We start from the raw sequence: 22,928 nt of genomic DNA, 5'->3' as shown, positions 1-22,928 counted from the left end.
GTTGTTAATAAAGCCAAGTTCAACCCAGTAAATACCCGATGTAGGACTCATCACACACTCACACATATCACACAATCAATCAAATTGGGGCATCACAATCTCCCCCACTTAAATCCCTAACGTCCTCATTAAGGTCCACTTTATGGGGTAGTGTCTCTGAGCCCACATAGGATTACCGGACCGGCTTTGATACCATATGTAACAACCCAAGGAAAAGCGCTAGCCACATCTGCGCTATACCTCAAAAGAACTAGTCACAATTGAGACTCCTTGTAGTTGTTAATAAAGCCTAGTTTAACCCAGTAAATACCCGATGTGGGACTCATCACACACCCACACACATCAAACAATCAATCAAATTGGGGCATCACATGATCACTTCTTTCTGAGTAAACCCTTTCAGTCTTGCTTAAATGGTTTCAACCTTCCCATCTATCACTCTCTTCTACTTGTAAATCCATTTACAACCAATAGATTTAATGTCAATAGGCACCTCTACAAGTTCCCAAACATAATTGGAATAAACAGAATCCAATTAATTTTTCATAGCCTTGATCTAGTGATCATCATCTATATACTTTGTATGCCAATGAAAAAATTTAGTTCTTTTTGGGGATGACTTCATAAGTTTCTCTTAAAAACATGAATCTATGAATTGTCTTGATCATCCTCCCACTATGATGTATAAATTGGCTTGATCATCCTCCCACTAAGTGTCTTTCCTTTCAGCACATGTGTTGAACATCTCCAAACGTGAAGGTTTCTCATTTTAGGCTTTCGCCCAATCCACACTTCAACAGGTACCTTGAGAGTATACTTTCATAGGTTCAAAAGGTATATTGTTTCTAGGGCATATCCCAAAAAAGAAATAGGTAAAGTAGAGTAATTCACTACTTTTTAAAAGAGCCCTATTTCTCCTCTATGCAACACAAGTTTGTTGGGGGTGTCCATACTCCATAGTTTAGACAATTGAGAGACAATCCCTATTCCAATTCTATACATACAGATTTTCAATGATTTGATTTGATATATATATATATATTTAATAAAGACTTGGAATAATTTGAATCCCCACAATCACCTAATTTAATGAAAACAATTTGAAAAATTTATCCAATACTTGCAAAATTTTAAGAAAATTAGATACTAATAACTATTTTATCTATAAAATTTTAATTCTTATACTTGTTTATGTTGTAAATTGTGCATAAAAATGATTTTATTGGTCGAACATTACATAATATCTAATTAATTAGATATTTAATACATGTGATACGAAATATATCGAATACATAATTTAAAATTAAGATTTTCAAAATATTAACTAAATAAAAAATTATTAGGTGTTATAATATTATTAAAAAAATAACATATAACATAACTTTTTGTAACTCATGAGATAATTGCCGATTTTATACGTAGAATATGCTATTTTATTATTATAATTGCATTTTAATTATATATATATATATCTATCTATCTCGAGGGCGTAAAAATTTAAAATTGACGTTTGTGGTAGATCATATACGAGTCTCGCAAGTGGATAGGAATCGATTAATCTGACAATTACACCAATACTTGTAGCACGTGACCATATCTCATTGAAATATTTTGAGTAATCTTATCACATAGTGACAGAATAAATATCTAGAAGCACTAGCACGAGTTCACAAATGAGTACTCCCAATGTAATGATCTTTCCTGAGCACTAAGCATTTCTTAATTATTAGAATTTAGAATCAATGACAAGGAAGGTCCATTACCTATATATAAGAAAAGACAAAATTAATAAAAGACCCATTTCTTCAGAGTAGAGTGCAAGGCGAATGTGATAGCCATCACCCCTAACTCATGCTGAACCTAATGCCACGTCTCTGGCAGTCGGTCCATTAGAGATCAACCATGAGTCTAAACTAGCAAAAAATTTATCCCTCAAAAAAAAAAAAAAAGCAAAAATTTTTATAAAATATTCTACAACTGCTGAGTGTGTAGTTGTGTTAATTAAAGAAATTAAGATTTTAACCCAAAAAAAAAAAGAAAAAAAAGAAAAAGAAATTAAGATATAAAAAGTTTTGTGCTAATCAGTGGCATGAAATCACTGTCAATAATGGTTTCCTTGCTGGAAGAAATCAATGACAGATGTCAAGCTTTTTGCATGTGAGTCATGCGTGTGTATTTCCATCAAAATGTTTTATCAAACTAGTTTTAAGCCAAAATGAAACCTTAAAAATTGAGTACAACACAAAATTGCTACTGATCTAATGCCATTTTGTCCCTTTAATGGAATTTGAGCCATAATTCAATCACTCTTAAAAAAAATAATAATAGTAAAATAATCATAACTGTAGGTAACCTAGCTAAATGGATCTTACGTAACCAAAAAAAAAAAACTAATAAAATAGTTTACCTAAAAAGAACTCTTTAAAATAATCATGGCTACGGCCTTCAAATAACCTAAATTAAAGGTTCTAACTTCATGCAAATCAACCAGGGGAGATATGATACTGCCAATTATATAATTTTTTTTTTTTTTTGGTTTTTCACCGTGTATCTTCAAAGCTTTCAACTAAAGACTAATCACTGTTCACACCGAGTGAGCCCACGAAGGAGTAAAGCACTAGCCCAAAAAATTCTTTTCAAAATACAAGTAGCAAGATTCGAACTAGAGAGCACACCTAGTCAAGCCCAGTACAAGCACTTTGAAACCGAGAGCCCAACCAACTCGGCCAACCCCTGGGTTTAATTTAATTATTTTAATTTTTAGAAAACTCTCTCCATCTCGTTATAGTTATAGTAGTTTTTTATTAGTCCAAAGGGGTTAGTTTAGTGGTTTCTAAGGTCTTATGATATCCATGAGATCTTAGATTCGAAACCTCTCGCCAACATCTTGTATGGGACCACCTCCATAGAAATCCTCCTGTAATAATTGATCTCTTTCAAAAGCTGTAAACCAGTTTATATGCAGTACGCTCATGTGAGTGGTAAGACGTACATGCTTTGACTTCCATATATCAAGGAAGATAATAATGACATTGCACCAACAATTATGCTTAGGTAAAGAGATTTCATAAGATAAAGTTGATAAGAAAAATCATGATTTTTGTCACCAATTTCCCAGAATAAATAATTATGCAACTTGCAAGCATAGAAATGCTCAGGAACGAAAAGCTTTAAAGGCATATATATATATATATATATATATATATATATATAAGTGCTTCCACATGGTTTTGAATATAGAAGAACAAAATGCAGTCATTCTTAACAACACTGCTTCTGCTTTGCTCGTGCTTTGATATTCTTGGAGGAGCTCTTGGCGATGTTGGGACGGCCAGGTATTATGGTCCTCCATACTTGCGTAAGTAGAAAATAAACAATCTCCATTGTAAACTTGCTTTTAATTTAAGAGTTCTTTAGTGTGAAAAGCAATTAAGAGATATTAGCGACCTTTTATGGAGTAGTGGCATCTACGTCCTTGTGGGTTTAATTTCTGATCAAATCCCTTATTTACGCATATCAATGAAAAAAAAAAAAAAAAAAAAAAAAAACAAATTAGGAGTTAATCAAGATAGACATGACAAATTTTTTTACAAAAAGTTTATTGTGACTTTTTTTTTTTTTTTTAAGTTCCTTCTGTTTTTGTCTTTGAAAAGGATCCTCCATGATTATGGAAGTCACAATGTTGACATGATGGATTTGGACAAATTGAGCCAGAGAAAATTTTCCACCCCTAATTGTCAAACCATTTTTCTAGACCGATTAAAGGTCCTAAACGTGCACTCTGATGATCCCTTCTATTATCTTTACCCTCCTCCATCTTATTTCATTTGCTTTGTTTATGAAGCAACGAAATGCTATGGTGACGACCAGGATCAATTCCCTTCAGATGGACAATTCGCTGCGGTCAGCAATGGCATATGGGACAATGGAGCAGCATGTGGTCGTAGATACAGGATGCGATGCATCAGTGGCCCACGGCGACCGTGTAGGAATCGATCCATAGTCATGGAGGTAGTTGATTTTTGTCGATACAACTAGTCATGGAGGTAGTTGATTTTTGTCGATACAACCCCTGCAGAGCAACAATGGCCTTGCCATTCAAAGCCTTTGCAGCCATCTCAATCCCAAGATATGGTGTCAGGATCAACGTTGAATATGCACAGTAATCGCCTTATGTCATGTGTTATATTTTTTTTTTGTAGGAACTATCATTTTACTAACCCCCAAAAAGACATGAATTATCATGCTGATATACTCATATTGTTATAATTTTAGGATTTAATTGGGGTGCATCCAAGCACCAGTTGCAAGATCCAATAAGACATGTTTCAAGATTCTCAGGATTTGTTGTGAAAATGTTGTGAACGTAGCATTACGCTTTTTGTAATGCTTGACATTATGAATCATGTCAGATTGTACCATGGATATTGTTGTAAAGAATAAAATATCAATTTTTATTAATTTGATATTTCAACATACTTTTCCATTGTTAAATTCATTATTACAGAATAGGGAAGTCCCTGTTCCTTGAAATAATCACTTCTCATGATGATGAATGAGATTGTAAGGTGCTTACACAATTATTTTGAAATTCTTGGTGTTGTCTCCGGAAATATGGATGAAGAATATGGACTCCCTCCAAGTATAAAGGCGTCTGCATTTCAATCAAGCGGGAGACCTACATAGACAGCTCATTTGTTAAACATAACATCTGTAATAGTTTCCATTCTCAGTGTTTGAGTTGAGAAATATAATGTTACTCAAGGAACCTATGGTGTCCGCTCCATAATGATTAGTGCTCTTTATCATTAGGCCCAGAAATCAATTAGTTTTTAGTGTATGCAATAACTGATCCAAAGATCTCTTATTCGAGAACAAAAGGTTTAATCAATTGAGCTAACTACAACCCATTGTCTCAAGTGCACTCTAAATGTGCATTAAAAAGGTCCAAGGTCATAGCAATAAGTTATGACAAGGCATTCTGTTTTGAAACGAACTTTTTTCAATGTATAGCTTTTTTAAATCCTACTTTCTTTTTCTTTTTCTTTTTTTCTAGGAACAACTTTTCAAATAACCCATTATGAAAAAGCTGAAAAAATAAACTGTACCAAACAGGCACTTACTGCTCGGCGGAAAGCAAACATCTCTTCTTGACCCGATAGCATAGATATAATACCCGTTGGGGCACCTCCTGAGCCAACATAGCCTTCTGCTAAGACATTTGTCCGTAGTTTAGCACCTTCTGTCTCTGTTTCAAACTGGAAACTGGAAGCATTAAAGTAGACATTGTCAGTTAACAGACACGTTTTTACTCAGACAATCTAATTACCAATTATGACAAACTCATTTGTCAAGTTAAAAGGGGTAAAATAATATCAATGAGTCTACTTGGGCTTTAGGAGCACAAACTGAAGCATATGTCATGGGCTTAAATTACAGTATGAGTGGATGACTCCCACATTTGCTGTTTTGAGTGACTATCGGTCTCGTGTTTATCAACATCTTCTCTTCTCCCAGCTAGAAGTTAATTTTCAAGTTACACAATGTGTATGTTCAACATTAAAGTACAATGGGCCTTAGAAATAGAAACTACTTCTGCGATGTTGTTTCAAACAATAGGAGGTGATTTTTAAGGATTCGGACACAGCATAAAAGTCAAAATTCTAGCTAAACTAGGGCCTTGCTGCTTGCCTAAGCTGTCCTTCCATGTACATGTCGTATATATAGTAAGACTTTTGTGGCTGTACTATCATAAGTCAGTATCCTGTAATGCACTTTTAGGCTGTCACATTTGTTTGTCATTAAAATATTGAAGACAAAATTCTTACAAATAAAGTTCATAAAGTACTTCAACTCATAAAAAATCACTTTTACATGCAAGGGACTTTTGGAAGACACAGTACTCAATTCTAGAAGAGATCAAAGACAAAAACTACTTGAAAAACATCTGAAATAGAAATCCAGGACTCCATGGTATTTTGTTTGAGGCATGGAAGTCTAGTGCTAACAGTTGATAATTTGGTTGACTGAACTGTTCAACAAGACTTTTTTTTTTTGATCAACTGTTCAACAAGACTTAAAATCATGCCAAATGAATGGAGAAATCAGAAATGTCCCTCAAGTACTCTGGAAAGGAACAAGGTTATATTCGGCATTGCCACCACTATCAGAGCATCATGTCAAAGTCATCTTCAGGAACAGAATAATTTTGGACTAATAATATACAGTTATCAAGGAGACAAAATGTATATATATATATATATATATATATAATATGTAGGGAACCTTTCTAAAGAAGAGCCCTTTGGACTCGCTTCTAGCTAGTAAAACTTATAGACAACTATCCCTAACCGCCAGAATTAGTTGCTAGATAATCCAATGGCATTCAACCCTGATGGACTAAGCAGTTTATGCTCATGCCCAGGAGCAAGGAGACAGAATTATTAGTGAACACAAGTTTGCCTCAATATAGAGAGGTCATTTTGATGGTGTTTGATGTAAAGGCTTTCAGTAGAGATTCCACTGTGCCCCCTTGCTCTCTCCAATAAAAAGGACAAAATAAAAAAACCGTCATAAGAACAAAATATAATTACGCAGAATCAACAGTTTAAGCTTTGACACTTTTTATTTAATTAAAAAAAAATCAATTGTTACAAGTGGGGGAGGGGGGATTTGAATCTTCTTTCTCCTTAAAAAGGAGACCAAGCAATGACACTAAGCTAGAAGGCTCTTGGCCATTTGGCACTTTCAATAAGGACCTATATAAAAGCATCAGGATCTTTTTGTGTGCAATGGCTCATTCAGAAACAGAATCTTTTCTAGTGGATATGGGATACTATGTGGAATCTAAACTCTGCAATCAATTTATTAACAAGACTCCATGATTGCAACTCAAGTATAATTTTCACTACACTGTCACAGAAATTTGATTTGTAGCCAAAAAGTTTACTGTTCAACTACCTTGCAGTAGGTATTAGAAAAATAATTGAACTGAACAAACACCTAAAGGAGCAATCATCAGATTCAAGTATGGGCCTAGAACATCAAAACTTCTCAATCTTAAGATCTCTTGAACCTATAATTATTCAATGTAGGATCATCATTCAAGTAAAATGCTTACCTCTCCAAATCAAAAAGTGTACCCTCTTCAGTCCCTTGAAATAATTCATCAATTGAAGAGGCTGATAAACAACATAGGCGGCAGTGATGATTGTACAACTCATCGATTAGGGTGATAAACCGCCGTGCCTGAGAAGTGCAAACATAATTTTGCTTAAGACAAGAAAAAGGATGTGCAGAAAGCATTTATATAACAACTCCACCATACACATGTGACTGTACATGTAATGGATAGTGACTCATAATGGCCACTAAGCTTTGATTCTAACAGGAACAGTTTAGTCAAAAGCTTTCTCCCTCTACCCTTCCCCTTTACATGCTTTTCCCAATCCTGTTTGACAGTTCATTAATATAAAATTTTTTAATAAAATGCTTAGGTAACTACAACTGAAAGATTAAAATGATAGCAAGTAGTTATTGTATTGATCCCCATATTCTTTGTTTAGTTTCATCTTATCCTGACTCAGTACACAAATGCAGATTTCTGTGCTAGGCCTATAACAAAAGTGACGAAAGGCAACTAGAAGACAATTGCATTTTAATTATTTTTTAAGTATCAGGGACAACTCTATAATTTTCTTATTTCTGGACATGGTTGTACTATTGGTCTATTGGGTCTTATTTGGGGATTTTGATTACTTTATTGGGGGAGTCTATGACTATTCGTACCTATTACCTTGACACCAAAGAAGAGTTCAACCCAATGCTTTATTTCTGTCGTAGTTGATCTCGATTCAACATTAGAAGTATATTGATTTTTACCTATAACTGAATACTTTTGTAGGTAAATACTGCATATTTGATTCCATTCATAAATCTATTTTCTTCCCTATGAGTTTTAGTCCCAACAAGAATGCTTATTTGTGAGTTCAGTTAGTTTGGGCTTAGTTATCAAAACCCAAGGAGTTTAAGCTCTATTAGGGTTAGGTATTAACCATCTCTTTATATGGAAGCAATGCTTTCAATTCAATAAGGGAGAGAATATGTTTTCTAAATTTTCTAAAGCTATGTAGTATTGTTCAAGGTTTGTGTGATGCAACCTTCTTTGAGGTGTGATGCCTAGAACCTTTTCATTTTTTTCTTCTCTATCCTTAAATTTCCAGCAACTTGAAACATTACAATCACACATTTTTATTTTTACTTTTTGAAAGGATTACAATCACACATTGATTTATCTTTAAAATGCTAAAATCCAAAACTTTACAACCCCAAAGCACCTATCCATCAAAAAACTACAAATAATCCACAAAAGCTAAATTACTATTCTCGGGAAATTGTCCACAACCTTGGAACAGCAACCCAAACCCTAGGTTTCCCCTTTACTTCATCCACAAATCTTACTATTTCTTTTCACCATTAGAAACTCTATATTGCCTACTATTTTCCAGCCCTTTTCCCATCACCAAACACTAACCCTGATTCTTCAAAACCCTAGCTCTCCACAAAAAAATCTGGTTCAATTTCATTCCCTTTTGCACTATGTCAAAAAGAATTTTAAATAACTCTCTGTCGGTTGAAGCTCAAACAACATAGGCGAACCTATGACACGCACAAGTAATCCTATAAGTAGCAACTGTACCTTGTCACGGATGCGCATACTCATCATCGGAATGTCAGATATGAAGACAGTATGATAATTTTCTGCAACTGCAATATAATCTGCTGCACCTACCTGAAGAGAATTGACAATGAGGTCAAATGAAAAACGCAGATATACCCCCCTCCCCCCAGACACACACCCGAAGAAAAAACACAACTTACAAAAAGAACAAAAGAACTGAAGCCAAGTTATAGACAGTAATTATCGAAGAGTTTGTCTTTATAACCATCAAATGGGGTTGATAGAATGTGGGGGACATCATGCCCAATTTGGATACATTCTTTGAGTCTTATTTTTAAGATTTGTTTATGAAAATCAAAACAAACAAACAAAAAAATCGCAGATTGTTTTTTTCTTTTTGTAAAGAACACATTTGATAAGCTAAAATTAAAAAATGGTTTTCTGGGAACAAAAAACAATAGCTAAAAACAATACTGGAACTGTTGGCTAGATGTTATTTCCATTCTCTTTTTCCATTCCAATACATGATATTGAGTCATTCCTTTCACAATATAACCCAATCAATAGATGCATTTGATATTGAACTCACAAATTCTGCTTACTGAGTTATCTCATTAAAGTTTGATTTAAAATTTTCTAGATCCTTGAGGTCCAGTTAAATTAGAGGCTCGTAGTATTGGTGGACTTCAACTGCCTTTTTTTTTCTTTTTTCTATTTTCTTTTTTAAACTTCAATATTTATTCAAGAAAGCAACAAACAATCTACCTTACAAGCTGACTCGATGAAAACTGGTAGATCGTATTTATCATAACAGGACTGAAAAGACTCGAGAGATAAGCAGTAACATGGAGGTCAAACCTATTTATTGAGATTTATTTTTGTTCTTGGAGAATTGCTATAATAAAATCATTGGAACTTTAGATGATTATGATGGCATTTATTATCTAAAAGAATTTTCATTATTAGAAAATTTCTTGATTATATGTTAATTGAGAAAGTTATCTTGACCACTTAATTTAAGTGCTCTGACATTATGATTTATTTTTAGTAGATGATAAAAATGTTAATTATATCCTTATGGTTCGCCTTAAAGTGAGGAAAATGGATAAATTGTTTAGGTCAAGAAGTGCAGCAAAATGAACAGATTGATAGCCTTACTATCCCATCATGCACCTTGACCATGATTTGGGTTTGGGTCGTGACTACATATATGCACATTAATGGATTAAAGCAGTCATATCCTTACAACAATCTAGTTCACAAGAGGTGGAACAATAAGTTTAGATGAATAACTACTTAATCCAAAAAATAAAGATAAAAGAATACGGAGCTTCATTGAATACTTGAGCGCAGAAAAAGAAATATCATATAAATAAAAAAAGCATATAGATAAAAATAAAACTCAAAATTAAGCTCATACAAAGGCAAGCATAATACCGGCCGACCACAAAGATACTCGAATGTGAACCTTGCCACTCCCTCACAGCTTTTAGGAACTTCCAATGTTCTGATCTAAAAAATATGTACGTCTTTAAATTGGAAAAAAGTACATGTATTCAATTAGTAACATTGCATTAATAAGTACCTGCCAAACATCACAGGGACATTATCCGTTGTGATTTCTCCTCCCAATTGGTTGGTTAATTCACACCATAACTTTTCAAACTCCTTTGCAGCAATGCTATTTAAAGGCCAGAAGTAATGAACCTGAATGTTTATGCAAGTCAAATTTCAACTACTGGAAAGAAACAAGAATATGTGCGCTATAAAGTCTACCAAAAGTTTTGATAGTCAAATTCAGGAAAAAATTACAACTCAAACAAAGGCAATAATATATGGTCCATAACACAGACCAACATGGTAAAAAATAAATGAGCTGAAATGAGACTGAAGTTCTTTTTGATGGGTCTATACTGTGAAGTACTTGATGGATGTAACTATTGAGCATTTGAAAGCTTGTGTGGTTGCTAAAGGGTGTACTCAGACTTGGTGTAGATTACTCTTAAGACTTTTTCTCATATTGCTAAAATTTCCAATGTTCGGATTTTAATATCCTTGGTTGTTAACACGGTTGGCCAAGGTTTCAATTGGATGTAAAAAATGTCTTTCCCATGGTTATTTATAGGAGGTCTAAATAGAGCAAACACTTGGGTTTGTTTCAAGGCGGAGTCTAGTAAGGTGTGTGGATTATGTGAGGCCCTTAAACAACCTAACATAGCATGGTTTTGTAAATTCAGTGGTGCAATAATCAGGTTTGGATTACACTGTTTTTGGTCTAATCACTCTGTTTTCTCTTACACACACTGAGCGAGGGAAAATCTTATTGATTGTTTATGTTGATGATATAATTATCACTAGTGATAACAAGGAAGGAATTGATAAGTTGAAGTCATTCCTCCAAAGCTTGTTTCAATCTAAAAGGATTTGAGAACGATATGTTATTTCTTGGGTGTTGAAGTAGCATGATCTAAAAAAGGAATTCGTTTGTCACAAAGGAAGTGTTTGTTAGATATTTATGGAAGAAAGAGTGATGCAGGACAGCCTAGGCTTCAACACCTAGAACAGCCATGTAACCTTAGGCTTCACCACCTAAGGGTTGCTTGGATTCACAACCAAGCAAGAAAAGCACTTTCACAAAGGAACTTTTATCAATGAATAATAGTCTAAAAAACAAATAAATCATCTGGAGCCTTTTTATAGAGCTTCCAGGAGATAAAGATAAAGACAAAATCCATGAAAACTAATCCCAGCTGAACTCAACTACTAATCCTAAAACATAAAGATAAAGATAAAATGATCCCCTCAGATGTGGTGTCTGTACCAAAGAGGCTTGTCAGGTTCAAACCTATAGAGACTCCTATAAATCCTAATGTCAAACTATATGTGGATCAATGAGAGTTATTGTCCAACCCTGAGAGATATTGTCACTTGTTTGGAAAATTAAAATATCGCATCATTGCATGTCCAAATATATTTTTTGCAGTGAGTGTTGTGAGCCAGAATATGGAAACTCCTCACCTTCCACATTAGGAGCCAACTCTCCAAATTGTTTACCTTAAAGCACATCCAAGTCATGGAATTCTGTGTAGAGCTAATGGTCACCTAAAAGTAGAAGTATTTACAGATTTAGAATGGGTAGGATCACCCTTAGACAGAAGATCGTCTACTGGATATTACACCTATCAAGGGGAACACTTGATCACTTGATCTAGTGCAGAAGTTGAGTACAGAGCCAAGGCTAATACATTATGTGAGCTTATGTGGATCAAACACCTTTCTGAGGAATTAAGGTATGTGCATGACTATGTATTGCAATAACCAAGCAATGATCCATATTGCTCCAAATCTTGTGTTTCATGTGCAGAGTAAGCATCTATAGGTAAACTGCCATCTTGTTTGAGAAAGAATGGAAAGTGGCATTATTGCTACCCCATATGTTTCTATAAAATAGGAGCTCAAACTAATGATACAGTTGCTATCTTTGTGTAAGACTAGGTTTGATTTGTTAAGTAACAAACTGGGATTATATAATATGCATTATCTCTACTATTTACTTATCAAAAAAAAATTATATGATATGTATTTCCTAGCTTGGGAGGAAGTGTTATGAGTAAAATATATGTGAGGGACAAATTAGTAAAAATGTATTAGAAAAAATTATAAAAATAATGTGATGCGTTAGGATAATTAACTTTAACCCTAAACACTTCCCAAAGATTAATAACAATTATGCACTTGCCTGGGGACTTGACTCAAGTGGTACAAGGATAGGGTGAAGGTAGGTTTTAGGTTCAAATGGTAAAAGTAAACACCCACTTCAAATATCTATCTGTTAAGTAAGATTTCTTACCTCGTGACCTAAAAATCTACCTTGAATTAAATTTTTTTTTTATAGTAAGCAAAATAGCTATTAACTACCTATCATCTATCTCAAGTATAACTAAGCAAGTACACTTTTAAAAATGAAATAGAACGTAATAGATATGAATTTGATCCATAAAGAATAAATTTTCAAAAATGGAAGACAAGTTGCACTTATTGAGGTTGCCCTCACTCTATAGTTCAACAGTTTGACATCTTAATGATAAAGCTACCTACAGACAGAAATAGAATTTAAATAGCAGGTAAGAGTAATCAGAAAAGTGCTTCATAAACTTATAGAGTCCAGATCACTAATTTAAAAACCAATTATGAGGAATCTGTTAGAGTGAGAGAGAGAGACCCTGGTTTTGGATAACTTTGAGAACACATCTTCATTTATTAATTGAAACATCAAAGCCAACCTCTGTTGGCTTTGATAATAATTTTCCAATTCATTGGTTGATAATAATTTTGTCAAGTTTATCAAATGTAGACATTGAATTATGAAATATTTATATGTACCTCGAAGGAGAGAGCAAGTTTTCACTTAGATGGAAATATATGAAAAGAAGGATTTGGATTTCAGTTTTTAGTTTAAATGACTTAAATAAAGTATGAAAGAGAAAATTATTTTTATTAATTGAAATTTACAAATACAGTTTTGGATTTGAAATGATTAGATATAAGATAATATTTTAAATACATATACCATCAGCAAAATTTTTGTTAGAGCAAAATCCTCAAAAGTCAAAACTGAACATAGGTCCGTTTGGATATGGCTTATTTTGCTGAAAACTGAAAACAATAAAAATATATATTTTGATTACTATTCATTAATGAATTTACTGTTCATTGGCCTGATTGCACTGTTCATGTCCCATGAACAGTGCACCGGGCATTGGTCCCAAAAAAAAATAAAAAGGCTGAAAACGTGCAAAACGTAGATGTGGGAAGCGCAAACGCGCTTCCCAAATGCACACATAATGTATTGCTAATTCATAGCAAGGAATTTATGCTAGCAATTGTTCATTAGATATCTATTATATATCCTAAATCCAAATGCAACATTAGTTGATTTGCTTCTTCCGGCATTATCACAAGAAATATTGGGAAGAGAGAGAGAGTAATCAGAACTGATAACTCACTCACTTGATCTATTGAACTTTGCGCTATAAGACGGCGATAATCAATCTCACTTCCGATTAGAACAATCTCACAATGGTTCTTCAACTTGGCAATAAATTTTAGGAAGATCTCCCGCTGCATACCATCCTGTATGAACAAAATTGCTGGAACTAATTAAACTTCTTAGTAATAACCACCTCCAGCAAAATTTTTTGAAAAAGAAAAAAAGAAAGGAAAAATATACTTATGTGTGAGTACCAACAGATGCCAAGACATATTATTACCAAAAAAAATGTTTTCAAAATTTTTTTTATGATTTTAATTAGAATCAAACCTGATTTAATTCATTTGGTGCTCGATTGCTAGTGGCTACAAGAACAGTTCCAGTGCTCAACAGTCTGCTTAGAATTCCAGATAAGGCCACAATAGCAAATACATCAACAGTCTGTAACAGAAACAAGAAATATAAGTCACATTTGAGTTGTGAAGTCAATAAGCCAGTTCATTTAGCAACATGTACTTGCAATTTATGAAAGAAACTTGGAGCAAATGAGAGCAAAATGCAAAAGTTTAAATAGCGGCTGAAAATAGATGCAACTCAACTTTATGAAGATTTTTTATTGGTAAGTTACACTTGCACCCGGTGGGTTTTGAACCCAAAATCTTACTTTTCACCCATTCTTGTATGAGGAGGAAATGCCATTTATGTCAAAACTCATTGGCACCCAACCTAATGAAGATGCAACCTTACTAGTTCAATGTCCAACTTACAATAAATAAAATGGAATAGTAAATCAAATTCATGATTAAATTCACCATTTCCTATTAGCTTCATCTTCTGGACAAGTGATAATTTATCATGGTATCAGAGCAAATGGTCATATATTTAAATCCTATCTCCACTCTACCTCCCATTTAAAACTTAGAAATTCCACATGTTACATGGGTAATAATTTTCAAAAAGGATAATCATACAAGAAATAGGTAATGACTAGTAATTGAATAACTCAAATAGCATCTATTGTATCATATAAAAATTTCTTGGAGTTCTCAGTCATTAGAATAAAATTCATTCTAGTCAATAACAGGTCCTTTGTTGACTCTCTCTTAGAGATCATCTTCTACATATGTGATCAGCAGTAATGTGGTAATAACTATACTGATCAAGGAGTAACAATTTCCGCCTAAATAAAATGACAAAAGATTATCAATTTGCCCCTTGCTTTCTCTGAGAAACAGACAGACCTCACCCCACCCTAGTGTAGACACTAGATGCAGGCCTGGATCACACAGGTTTATGGATGTCAATACAGAAACAGCCCACCCAAAGAATGGCTGGACGATGGATGCCTATCATCAAGCAGGCCCAATTGACTGTTTCCTATTTATTTATTTGATTTTTAATATTTAATTTAATTTGATTTGATTGATTTATTTAATTTAATTGATTTCAAGTTATTTCCTTTCCATATTTGATGTAATCTGGAACCCTACTTAAGAGGCCCCAACTATTTGTACATTTTATTAATAACATTTTGATTGGAATTTTTCTTCCAACAGCGTGGTGCTTATTCAAAGAAATCCTGGGTGCTTACTTCTAAGTTTTATCTTCTTTTTTTCCCCTTTTAGTTTACCCCACACAGGTTCTCCTACAAGAATCCCTTTTGCTGTATCACACCCAATTCCGTCTTCGCTTTTTATGACCTCTCTCAAATAACAGTTTCGCTCTACTTCTTAAGGGAAAAAATGCAGACATTTGCCACCTATACTAGTTGACCCTTGTCAAATGTTAAAGATGAAAATTCTATATCAAAATTTGTACAAGTAAAGTTGCCTATCTCACTACTGACCATGTTATGAAGCCCCCCCAATAGCACCCATTTAGCTGAGGAAAGGATAATAAAATCAGTTTAAATTTGCAGTACAAGTCTAATCCATGAGGATCTCAAAACCAAAGCTCCAAAGAGAAATATAAAAATACACTTGACACTTTTAAAACAAGTTTATTGACTGTTCAAATATTTAGTTAATGTGCAATTAACAACTGGCATTAACATGTAACATAAGTATGCAAACACACGAGCTTTGGTCAAGGCATTCACTAGGTTAAGTTCTTCAAGCATGCCAATGAATAAGTTCAACTCCAAATTTTTGCCCTACATTCTTGGAAGTTGTCATTTCAAAAATTGTAATCCATCCATCAAGGTTATCTTCATGTCATGGGAATCATTTTCACAACTCAAGCTCAATAGTTTGGACCTCCAATTTTTTAATTATAACCAAGTCAAGCTCACTTCTCATTTTCATACAGAATTCAAACAATGGATCACATTCACATTCACCATATAAAACCAAATGTACAAGAAACAATTCAGCTTTAAGGTAAAGTTTGCAGTGACTTGTCTCTCAGAATCAAACACATTCGTTTAGCCTTTTTTATTACAAGAGATAAAAGTAATAATGAAGGGTGAAACTGAGAGTTGTGATGCCAAAATATCAATAGGAACAAACTCTCTTAATGCTTATTTCATTATACCTGGATCTCATCAAAGCAAAGAATGCTAGCTCCTCTTTGATCCAATTGTCGATCAACAAGAAATTCATCTGCTACAGCAGGAAGAATATTTTTCATCTGTACCTCTTGCTTGTATCTTTCTTCTGCAGCCAACCACTCCTTAACTTTTGTATCAAAGGGAAGATTCATAATCCAACCAGAAAAGCTAGACTGCAAAGACTTCTCCTCCACCTGATTCTTCCATATCTTATGCATATGTTCATTAATTTTAAGCATAGCCTGAGGATGAAGACAATAAAACATAAGTCTGTGTGTTCATGTTTACAAGATTCAAACAAAATAGGTGTCATATCTTCCAAAGGCCAACATAGAAAGTGGTACTTTAACTCAAAAGACACTTTTTCCCTCCGTTAATAATGGGATAATGGGATAGAAGGTGAGGTGGTGGGTTCAAGACCCACTGGCAATGGGAGTGAAAGAAAAAAACTCGCATAATGGGGCTAAGCTAAAGATAACAGAAAATACTAAGTAAAAAAACTATATATGTGTGTGTGCGCTCACATGCGTGTCAAGCTATCTTTTAACATTGTTTCATTTAGTAAAATTTATATCTATTCTTTCTATGACTCAAAAAAAATATTTTCTCTCATAGATAGCTTTAACTTAACAAAGTTATGTTTTATTGTTATTTTAAGGTACTAAAGAAATATATAATTGATCCCGTTCTTGTACTAAATTTCCTAGCAATCTCTTTTTCTCTGTACACAGTTATAATACATAAACAATTCTTCTTCTTTTTCAATCTTATTTTGAACTTTTGTTTTGACATTAAAAATATGTCATCTCAATCTAAGATCTCATTATAAAGAGGCAATATCCATTTCCTTATGTTCAAATCTTTGGGCCTTTCTAGGGGTTCAGAATCTAAATTTCAACATTTGGGATAAATGATTGGAGAGTAACTTTTGGATCTTAAACAGATTTTTTCCCCCTTAAAGTACATATTAATGGGGTATGGTTTTCCCATAATTTACTTATACCTTGAATCCTGAATATTAAATTTTATAACTAATTATATAGCCAACTTAAAGAATTTGTTAAGCATAATCCACTTTTAAATTACCTTCATCATAATTAATGTTCTTCAAAAGTGGAGGCTTTTGCTTTTTGAAAATAGAGGGTTTTTTAAAGGGGTTTAGTAATCAATTTGTAGAGGCATATGTTATAAGCACCTTATTTTAGTTATGTACATATAATACAAAAGAATATCAAAAGGTGACTAAATAGCCTATTATACCTTTAAATGAGTGACAGTATTGTTTTTAAAAATCCTAGGGAGGCCATTAAGTAAATTAACATCTAATTTGATAATTTTTAAAAATAGGAGCAAGGAATTTAAAAATCCAGGGGGCATTGACCACCTCCCTCTGCCATTGTCTACAGGGTGCATTTTTAACTAAGCAATCAGAAAAATAAGAACCAGAAAACTGTGACCAAATGTTGTCAAAACACAACCAAGAGCTCACCTCATTAAAGTGATGCCTTCTTCGATTTTTCACAATTCCCTCAGTGGCACTATAAAACATATCCATAAGCATTGTCTTCCCTATAGTGTCCACAATAGTTTCTTCAGTCAATTGTATTCTTATGAGCAAACTAGATTTCAAACAAGATAAATGTACTAAGAAGCTAAAAAATGATCGTAAAGGAGGAGACTGTATGCACTGAAATCTATTATTCTCTGAGTGATAGAAACGACGTGTTGGATGATGCAGTCAAATGAGAAATCAATACCATTTTTTGTTGGAAAATATTTTCTTTAGAGTTAAACATAATAAGATTTAGAAAAATACCACTTCCAACATTGCCATATATATATAGTCCTTTAGGAGCCGGAGGAGGAGTCGGGCGGCGACCAGTGAATGAGTCTAATTTTCTCTCTCGATTAAGGTATGAAACCCATTTCCCCACTCCTGGTTCGACATTTTCAATTTTTTTCCTGAGTCAAGTGAAACTCCATTAATATGAAGATAATTACCTTAAACACACACACACACGTGCGTGCACACATATAGAGAAAGCACAGAGAAGAGAAAGAAATACATTTATTGAAAAAGAAAAATAGCTAAATAAATTTTCATATGCCAGTTTAAACCATAATTTCAATACAACTGATATTAAATCACCCCACCCCCCAACCCTCTTTAAACAAAAAAACAATGAAAGGGAGGTGAGCAGACCTCACCAATTGCATCATTTGCCTGCATAAACTGTAAAATAAAATTGGTTTAAATTACACCAACGGCCAACCACCCTTAAGAACTTTCTTTAAAATTCACAAAATAACAGTCCTCAAAATATGGAAGAAATGACTCACCCCTTGACGTTTGCATAAAGGTGATACATAAGTTCATGCCCTCTCACACTATAACTTCTCTAATAAAAAAAATAAAACAAAAAATATTTTTGCTCAATTTTTTTTTATTTTTTCTTAGCTATGGTTAACTCTATACTTTATACTTAACTGACTGAATATACTCTCTCTCTCTCAATTATAGAAAAGGTAGTAGTTACAAAATTAAAAGGGGACACAGACACATGCTAGTTACACTACCCAGTACACGGGATGTGTACATAGGGCATAGCTACAAACGGTGAAAAAAAGGTTTTAAAAATAAGAAACAAAATGTACTACAGGATTAGTGAAGACTCAAAGAATCCAAGCACTATGAAATACCTATGATAGAGGACATGGGATACAGCAAATTCTATTCATATAAAGACTTCAGCAATAAATATTTCAACTTCACCACACTTAACTCCTGCCCATCAAAGGAACAAGGATTCCTTTCTCACCATAAACACCACATGGGTCACAACGGGTCGACTTTCCCAGTACCCCCCATTACTTCTACCAAACCTCCCGATCCAACAAGACAACATCTCCTGCACAGAGTTAGGCATGACCTAGGAAACACCAAACAAGCAAAAGATCATAGACCACAACTCCCTAGCCATGGCATAGTGTAGAAATAGATTATTCACACTCTCTCCATGAGTTTTATATATGAAGCACCACTCAAAAATAATTACACCCCGCTTACTTATATCATCAGCCGTCAGAATCCACCCTAGCACCACAGACCATGAAAAGAAAGCCACCTTCAGTGGTACATGATTTCCAAATGCTTTTCCACAGAAAATCCCTGTCTTGCCCCTTAACACGTTGTAATAATTCTTCATACTTGTTACTGTGAAGGGATCCATGTCAATCTATCTTCCTCCCCTTGCCGGAACTTTATCTCATACAAATTGTCCACTAACTAGGCAATAGAGTCTACTTCCCAATCATGTGCAGCACGGCAGGGAAAGCAATTTAAATGAAAATTTAATGAATTAGAGATTTCTCAATAGCTTGGTGGTAATGCCTTGGGTTTGTGTCTCATTCCCCTATTTCCCCATTATTTTCTATTTCTACCCTAATTGTTTCTGCATCAAGGATTCAAGAGAGCATGGACTTATTTGTCTCCTTTATACAGAGAGAGGAATGTCATTTCGTGCAACCTCAAAGAAGGTTGGTGTAATTTACCCAATAAAATTTAATGAACTCAAAATCTAAAGCCAAATTCAAACAACCCCATAACAGAAAATTCCTATAAAGTTACTGGTACTTAAAAAACTGACTTCCTAGCCCATAAAAATAAGACTTTTCATATAGATTTATATATGGCCATTTAATCTTGTGGACTTAATAAATTTCAGAACTTTCTTTAATGAATGTTGTATGTGCATGGTACGAGGTTGGAGTCAAATAAAGAAGAGGTCAAAAGGTGACAGTAAAGCAGTAGTGGCAATGATAATAAAAACAAGCTTGTTGGTGCAATGTGAGTGATGAGAGCCTGTGGAATAGTAGTGGTGATTGCCTGATGGGGGAGAGTGACAGCACTTGTGGCAATCTTGGCAGCAAGATAGTAATGGTGGTGGACAGGTAGGGATCGTTCAAAATGGGTTGTAGAATGGTGGATACAACTATGGTGGAAAATTGAGAATGCAGTATAGTGAAATGGGAGTTTTGATGATTGGGGAGGGGGTGAAGGTGGTTTTAAAGATGGTAGTATCGTGGTAAAGCTGATAGCAGGAATCAGTTTGTGGCAATAGAGGGATGGGTGGTATTGTGATTCTGGTAGCTGTAGTAATTATGCCATGTTTCATAAGAGGTATCTAACTTAACTAGTTAACTTTAAATGATCCTACAGGAATATGACAACATTTACAAATTTCTTTGACAACAATTGGAAAATGCTGTTTCATAAAGCTATCAATATCAGATTGCAACAATCTAAAAATCTACTGTTGCCACTGTAAAAAAATAGCATTTTTTTTAAAAAAATGACACCAAATATGCCTGTTAGGCACTACTACTCCCATCAAAAGTTTTTATATTAATACTACTGAAGAAAATAAAATTTATCATCATAGTCACACATGCAACCCCCTGCAATACTTAATCCACAAATTTTTTTTCTTTCTTTTTCCATCTTTTGCTTTGACCTTTCAATATACTCAGTTAGAAAAATTATTATGATGTTTGGGCTTCCATCTTTTTAATAAATTTAGAGGGACTTGAGAAGGCTACATAGTTTTATTGACATGCCACTTCGCAGTTTCTTTTTTATACAAGTCTTCCAGCCTTTGCAACACTAGTCATCAATGAGTTCATTTAAACTTTCAATAACTGATCTCATCTATGTTCTGATATCATCTGATTTGTCAATAATGTTGATAGCCCTTATCTAATTTGTTAAGTACTACTATACTGCATTATGTTCAAAAAACAGATTCATCTAATGGGCCTTGTAGATGCTCCATTAGAAAATAAAATAGAGTCTAACCTAAACAATTTTGGGATGAACAAAGTTGTGCTATGTGACTTTAATTTACTCAAAAATGTTCGACTACTAGTTCTAGATCACAGCATTTCATTGTTATTCATTCTAATGTGCCTGTTCAATTTAGGTCCAAGGAGAAGTTCATGACATTCAACTGAGAGAGAGAAGCTCATGGGAAATAGCAATCACCAAAGTGGTAATTAGTCCAAGCCATGTCTGGATAAGAATTTTAATGAGTAGTGTGCCTCACCGGAACGTCCATCTTTGAAGAAGTTCACTTCGATGCTTGTTTATTGACATCCATATGCCCCCCTCGCCCCCCTGCTGCTTTACCTTGGCTTCTTCCATCAAAAGCCTTCGCCGCTCATTCTCCCTACTCTTTTCCCAGTTAGCTAGGTTTACCTATAAAGTTCAAAAAGAAGATGCACAATCATTCAAAACTCAGTGTAAACAGTCTGTTGTTTCTGGAAAAATGACAACTGAGACCATCATCCAATGTATTATAATATCAGAAAATATCATACATGATATTCCTCCATATCTTTCTCATACTCCTCCAACCTCCCAAGTAACTTCTCTAATTCTGAAGCAACCCTTTCCTGGTAAGGATCATGTTGTAGCTTCCCTTGCTCAACAAGATTCTTGTACCGTGTAAGTGGCCCTGAAGGGAGAAACTTTCATGTCATAATCTTAATGTGTATATTTACACGATGAAAAAATTAATTCTAAGTACACTTTTAAGATCGATAAGTCATATATAGTAATTGTAGTTGGCAATTTCTAATTGGGAGAAATTTAAATACTCCGGCCTATCTACAAGAACTTTTTATAATTTTATTATTTTAAACCAAAAAAAAAAATTAACATGGGTAAATCTTAGATACATTACCTTAGGTGTAATACATTAGGCTCTCCAATCAAATTCAAAAACATAGCTGCATTGAATTCATTTGTCCTTGGAAAAGATAACACTTCTTGTGCTCTATCGGTCAATACAATCAGGTGTTTGAATTTAATTGGGGAACCTAAGTTTTGCCCTTTTAACATAACCAAATCCTTTCATATGACCCTCTAATAAGTCAATGTGCAATTTTCTTTCATTCTTGCCAGTAATACTCAGATGCTGGCATCTATGACCATAAACAATTCTCTCTCTTTTTATTTTCTTTTTCATTTTCTGGATAGATAATACCGTAGACATTAGTCATCAAGAACAAGCCACAATTTTGAGAGGGAGCAGTGAACCACTCAAGTTTGTGTAATAAATCAGCATTACCATGCAGTAAAAGGCATTCTGGCAAAGAATTCAATCAAACACAGTAGCAGGTGAAGGTCAACCATATACCAATTCATCCATCAAACTATGCCTCATGAAGAAACTCAACACCAGTACTACATACATAGAAGAATTCCATTCTCATTCTCTTCATGAAATTGCTCTTCTCTACTTTATGAAACAGAATTAACTACCTCAACTAATCAAAAAAAAAGTGATGAAATTGAAAATGCTAAAAATGAAATTCATTTCTCATGCATTAGATACGTAAGAGATAGAGAGAGAGAGAGACCTGGACGGGTATGGGAGTAGAAGCGAAGGACATTGATGCGGTGGTGAATGAAGGTTCGGCGAGAAAGGGTTGTAGAGAAAAACGACGAAGCGATCGAAGAAGCTCGAATTCTCATTTTTTTTTTTTTTTTTTTCACTTTGATCCAAAATTCCAAAAATTTCTAATTCAGAATCAGAGTAGAAGAAGACATCCCAAATCAAATTGCAGCGACGCTGTTGTCGCTACTTTGTAACTAACAAAGTGGAAAAGGTAATGGCTGGCTGGTGACGTGCCCGAAATAAGACCAGCCA

At 34.1% G+C, this 22,928-nt stretch overlaps 2 protein-coding genes across 3 annotated transcripts; one reads left to right on the top strand and one right to left on the bottom strand.

Moving 5' to 3' along the window:
* Positions 1-3,191: 3,191 nt before the first annotated feature.
* LOC126712952 (EG45-like domain containing protein) lies at positions 3,192-4,419 on the top strand. Of its 2 annotated transcripts, none has more exons than XM_050412506.1 (4): positions 3,192-3,358; positions 3,845-4,011; positions 4,047-4,162; positions 4,276-4,419. In XM_050412506.1, exons 1-4 carry the CDS (start codon positions 3,250-3,252, stop codon positions 4,280-4,282), a joined length of 399 nt encoding a protein of 132 aa, XP_050268463.1. In that variant the 5' UTR covers positions 3,192-3,249; the 3' UTR covers positions 4,283-4,419. The 2 variants fall into 2 exon arrangements, with proteins under 2 accessions (XP_050268463.1, XP_050268464.1); XM_050412507.1 differs by having other exon boundaries at positions 3,209-3,335.
* Positions 4,420-4,427: 8 nt separating this feature from the next.
* LOC126712951 (uncharacterized) lies at positions 4,428-22,859 on the bottom strand. Its single transcript, XM_050412505.1, has 14 exons — positions 22,639-22,859; positions 21,595-21,731; positions 21,321-21,472; positions 18,035-18,180; positions 17,708-17,787; positions 16,203-16,460; positions 14,001-14,111; positions 13,691-13,813; positions 10,266-10,387; positions 10,118-10,187; positions 8,699-8,791; positions 7,121-7,248; positions 5,124-5,265; positions 4,428-4,678 (listed from the first exon to the last, which is right to left on the bottom strand). Exons 1-14 carry the CDS (start codon positions 22,751-22,753, stop codon positions 4,544-4,546), a joined length of 1,812 nt encoding a protein of 603 aa, XP_050268462.1. The 5' UTR covers positions 22,754-22,859; the 3' UTR covers positions 4,428-4,543.
* Between the last annotated feature and the right edge of the window lie 69 nt (positions 22,860-22,928).

This window comes from Quercus robur, chromosome 2 (genome assembly GCF_932294415.1).
Source record: "Quercus robur chromosome 2, dhQueRobu3.1, whole genome shotgun sequence".
NCBI classification, from domain to species: Eukaryota; Viridiplantae; Streptophyta; class Magnoliopsida; order Fagales; family Fagaceae; genus Quercus; species Quercus robur.
The sequence above is the reverse complement of the archived record's forward strand: the minus strand, read 5'-3'. Positions and strand labels throughout refer to the sequence as shown.

What these genes read in the sequence shown, in the direction of transcription:
- LOC126712951 (XM_050412505.1), bottom strand. Translation starts at nt 22,753, where the DNA reads ATGAGAATTCGAGCTTCTTCGATCGCTTCGTCGTTTTTCTCTACAACC. An exon ending in AAGATATGGAGGAATATCAT is followed by an intron (nt 21,473 to 21,594) that starts GTATGATATTTT and finishes TGAACTTTATAG; the next exon opens with GTAAACCTAGCTAACTGGGA. An exon ending in TTTGCTTTGATGAGATCCAG is followed by an intron (nt 14,112 to 16,202) that starts GTATAATGAAAT and finishes TTTCTGTTACAG; the next exon opens with ACTGTTGATGTATTTGCTAT.
- LOC126712952 (XM_050412506.1), top strand. Translation starts at nt 3,250, where the DNA reads ATGCAGTCATTCTTAACAACACTGCTTCTGCTTTGCTCGTGCTTTGAT. An exon ending in TTATGGTCCTCCATACTTGC is followed by an intron (nt 3,359 to 3,844) that starts GTAAGTAGAAAA and finishes TTGTTTATGAAG; the next exon opens with CAACGAAATGCTATGGTGAC. An exon ending in ATCGATCCATAGTCATGGAG is followed by an intron (nt 4,012 to 4,046) that starts GTAGTTGATTTT and finishes CTAGTCATGGAG; the next exon opens with GTAGTTGATTTTTGTCGATA.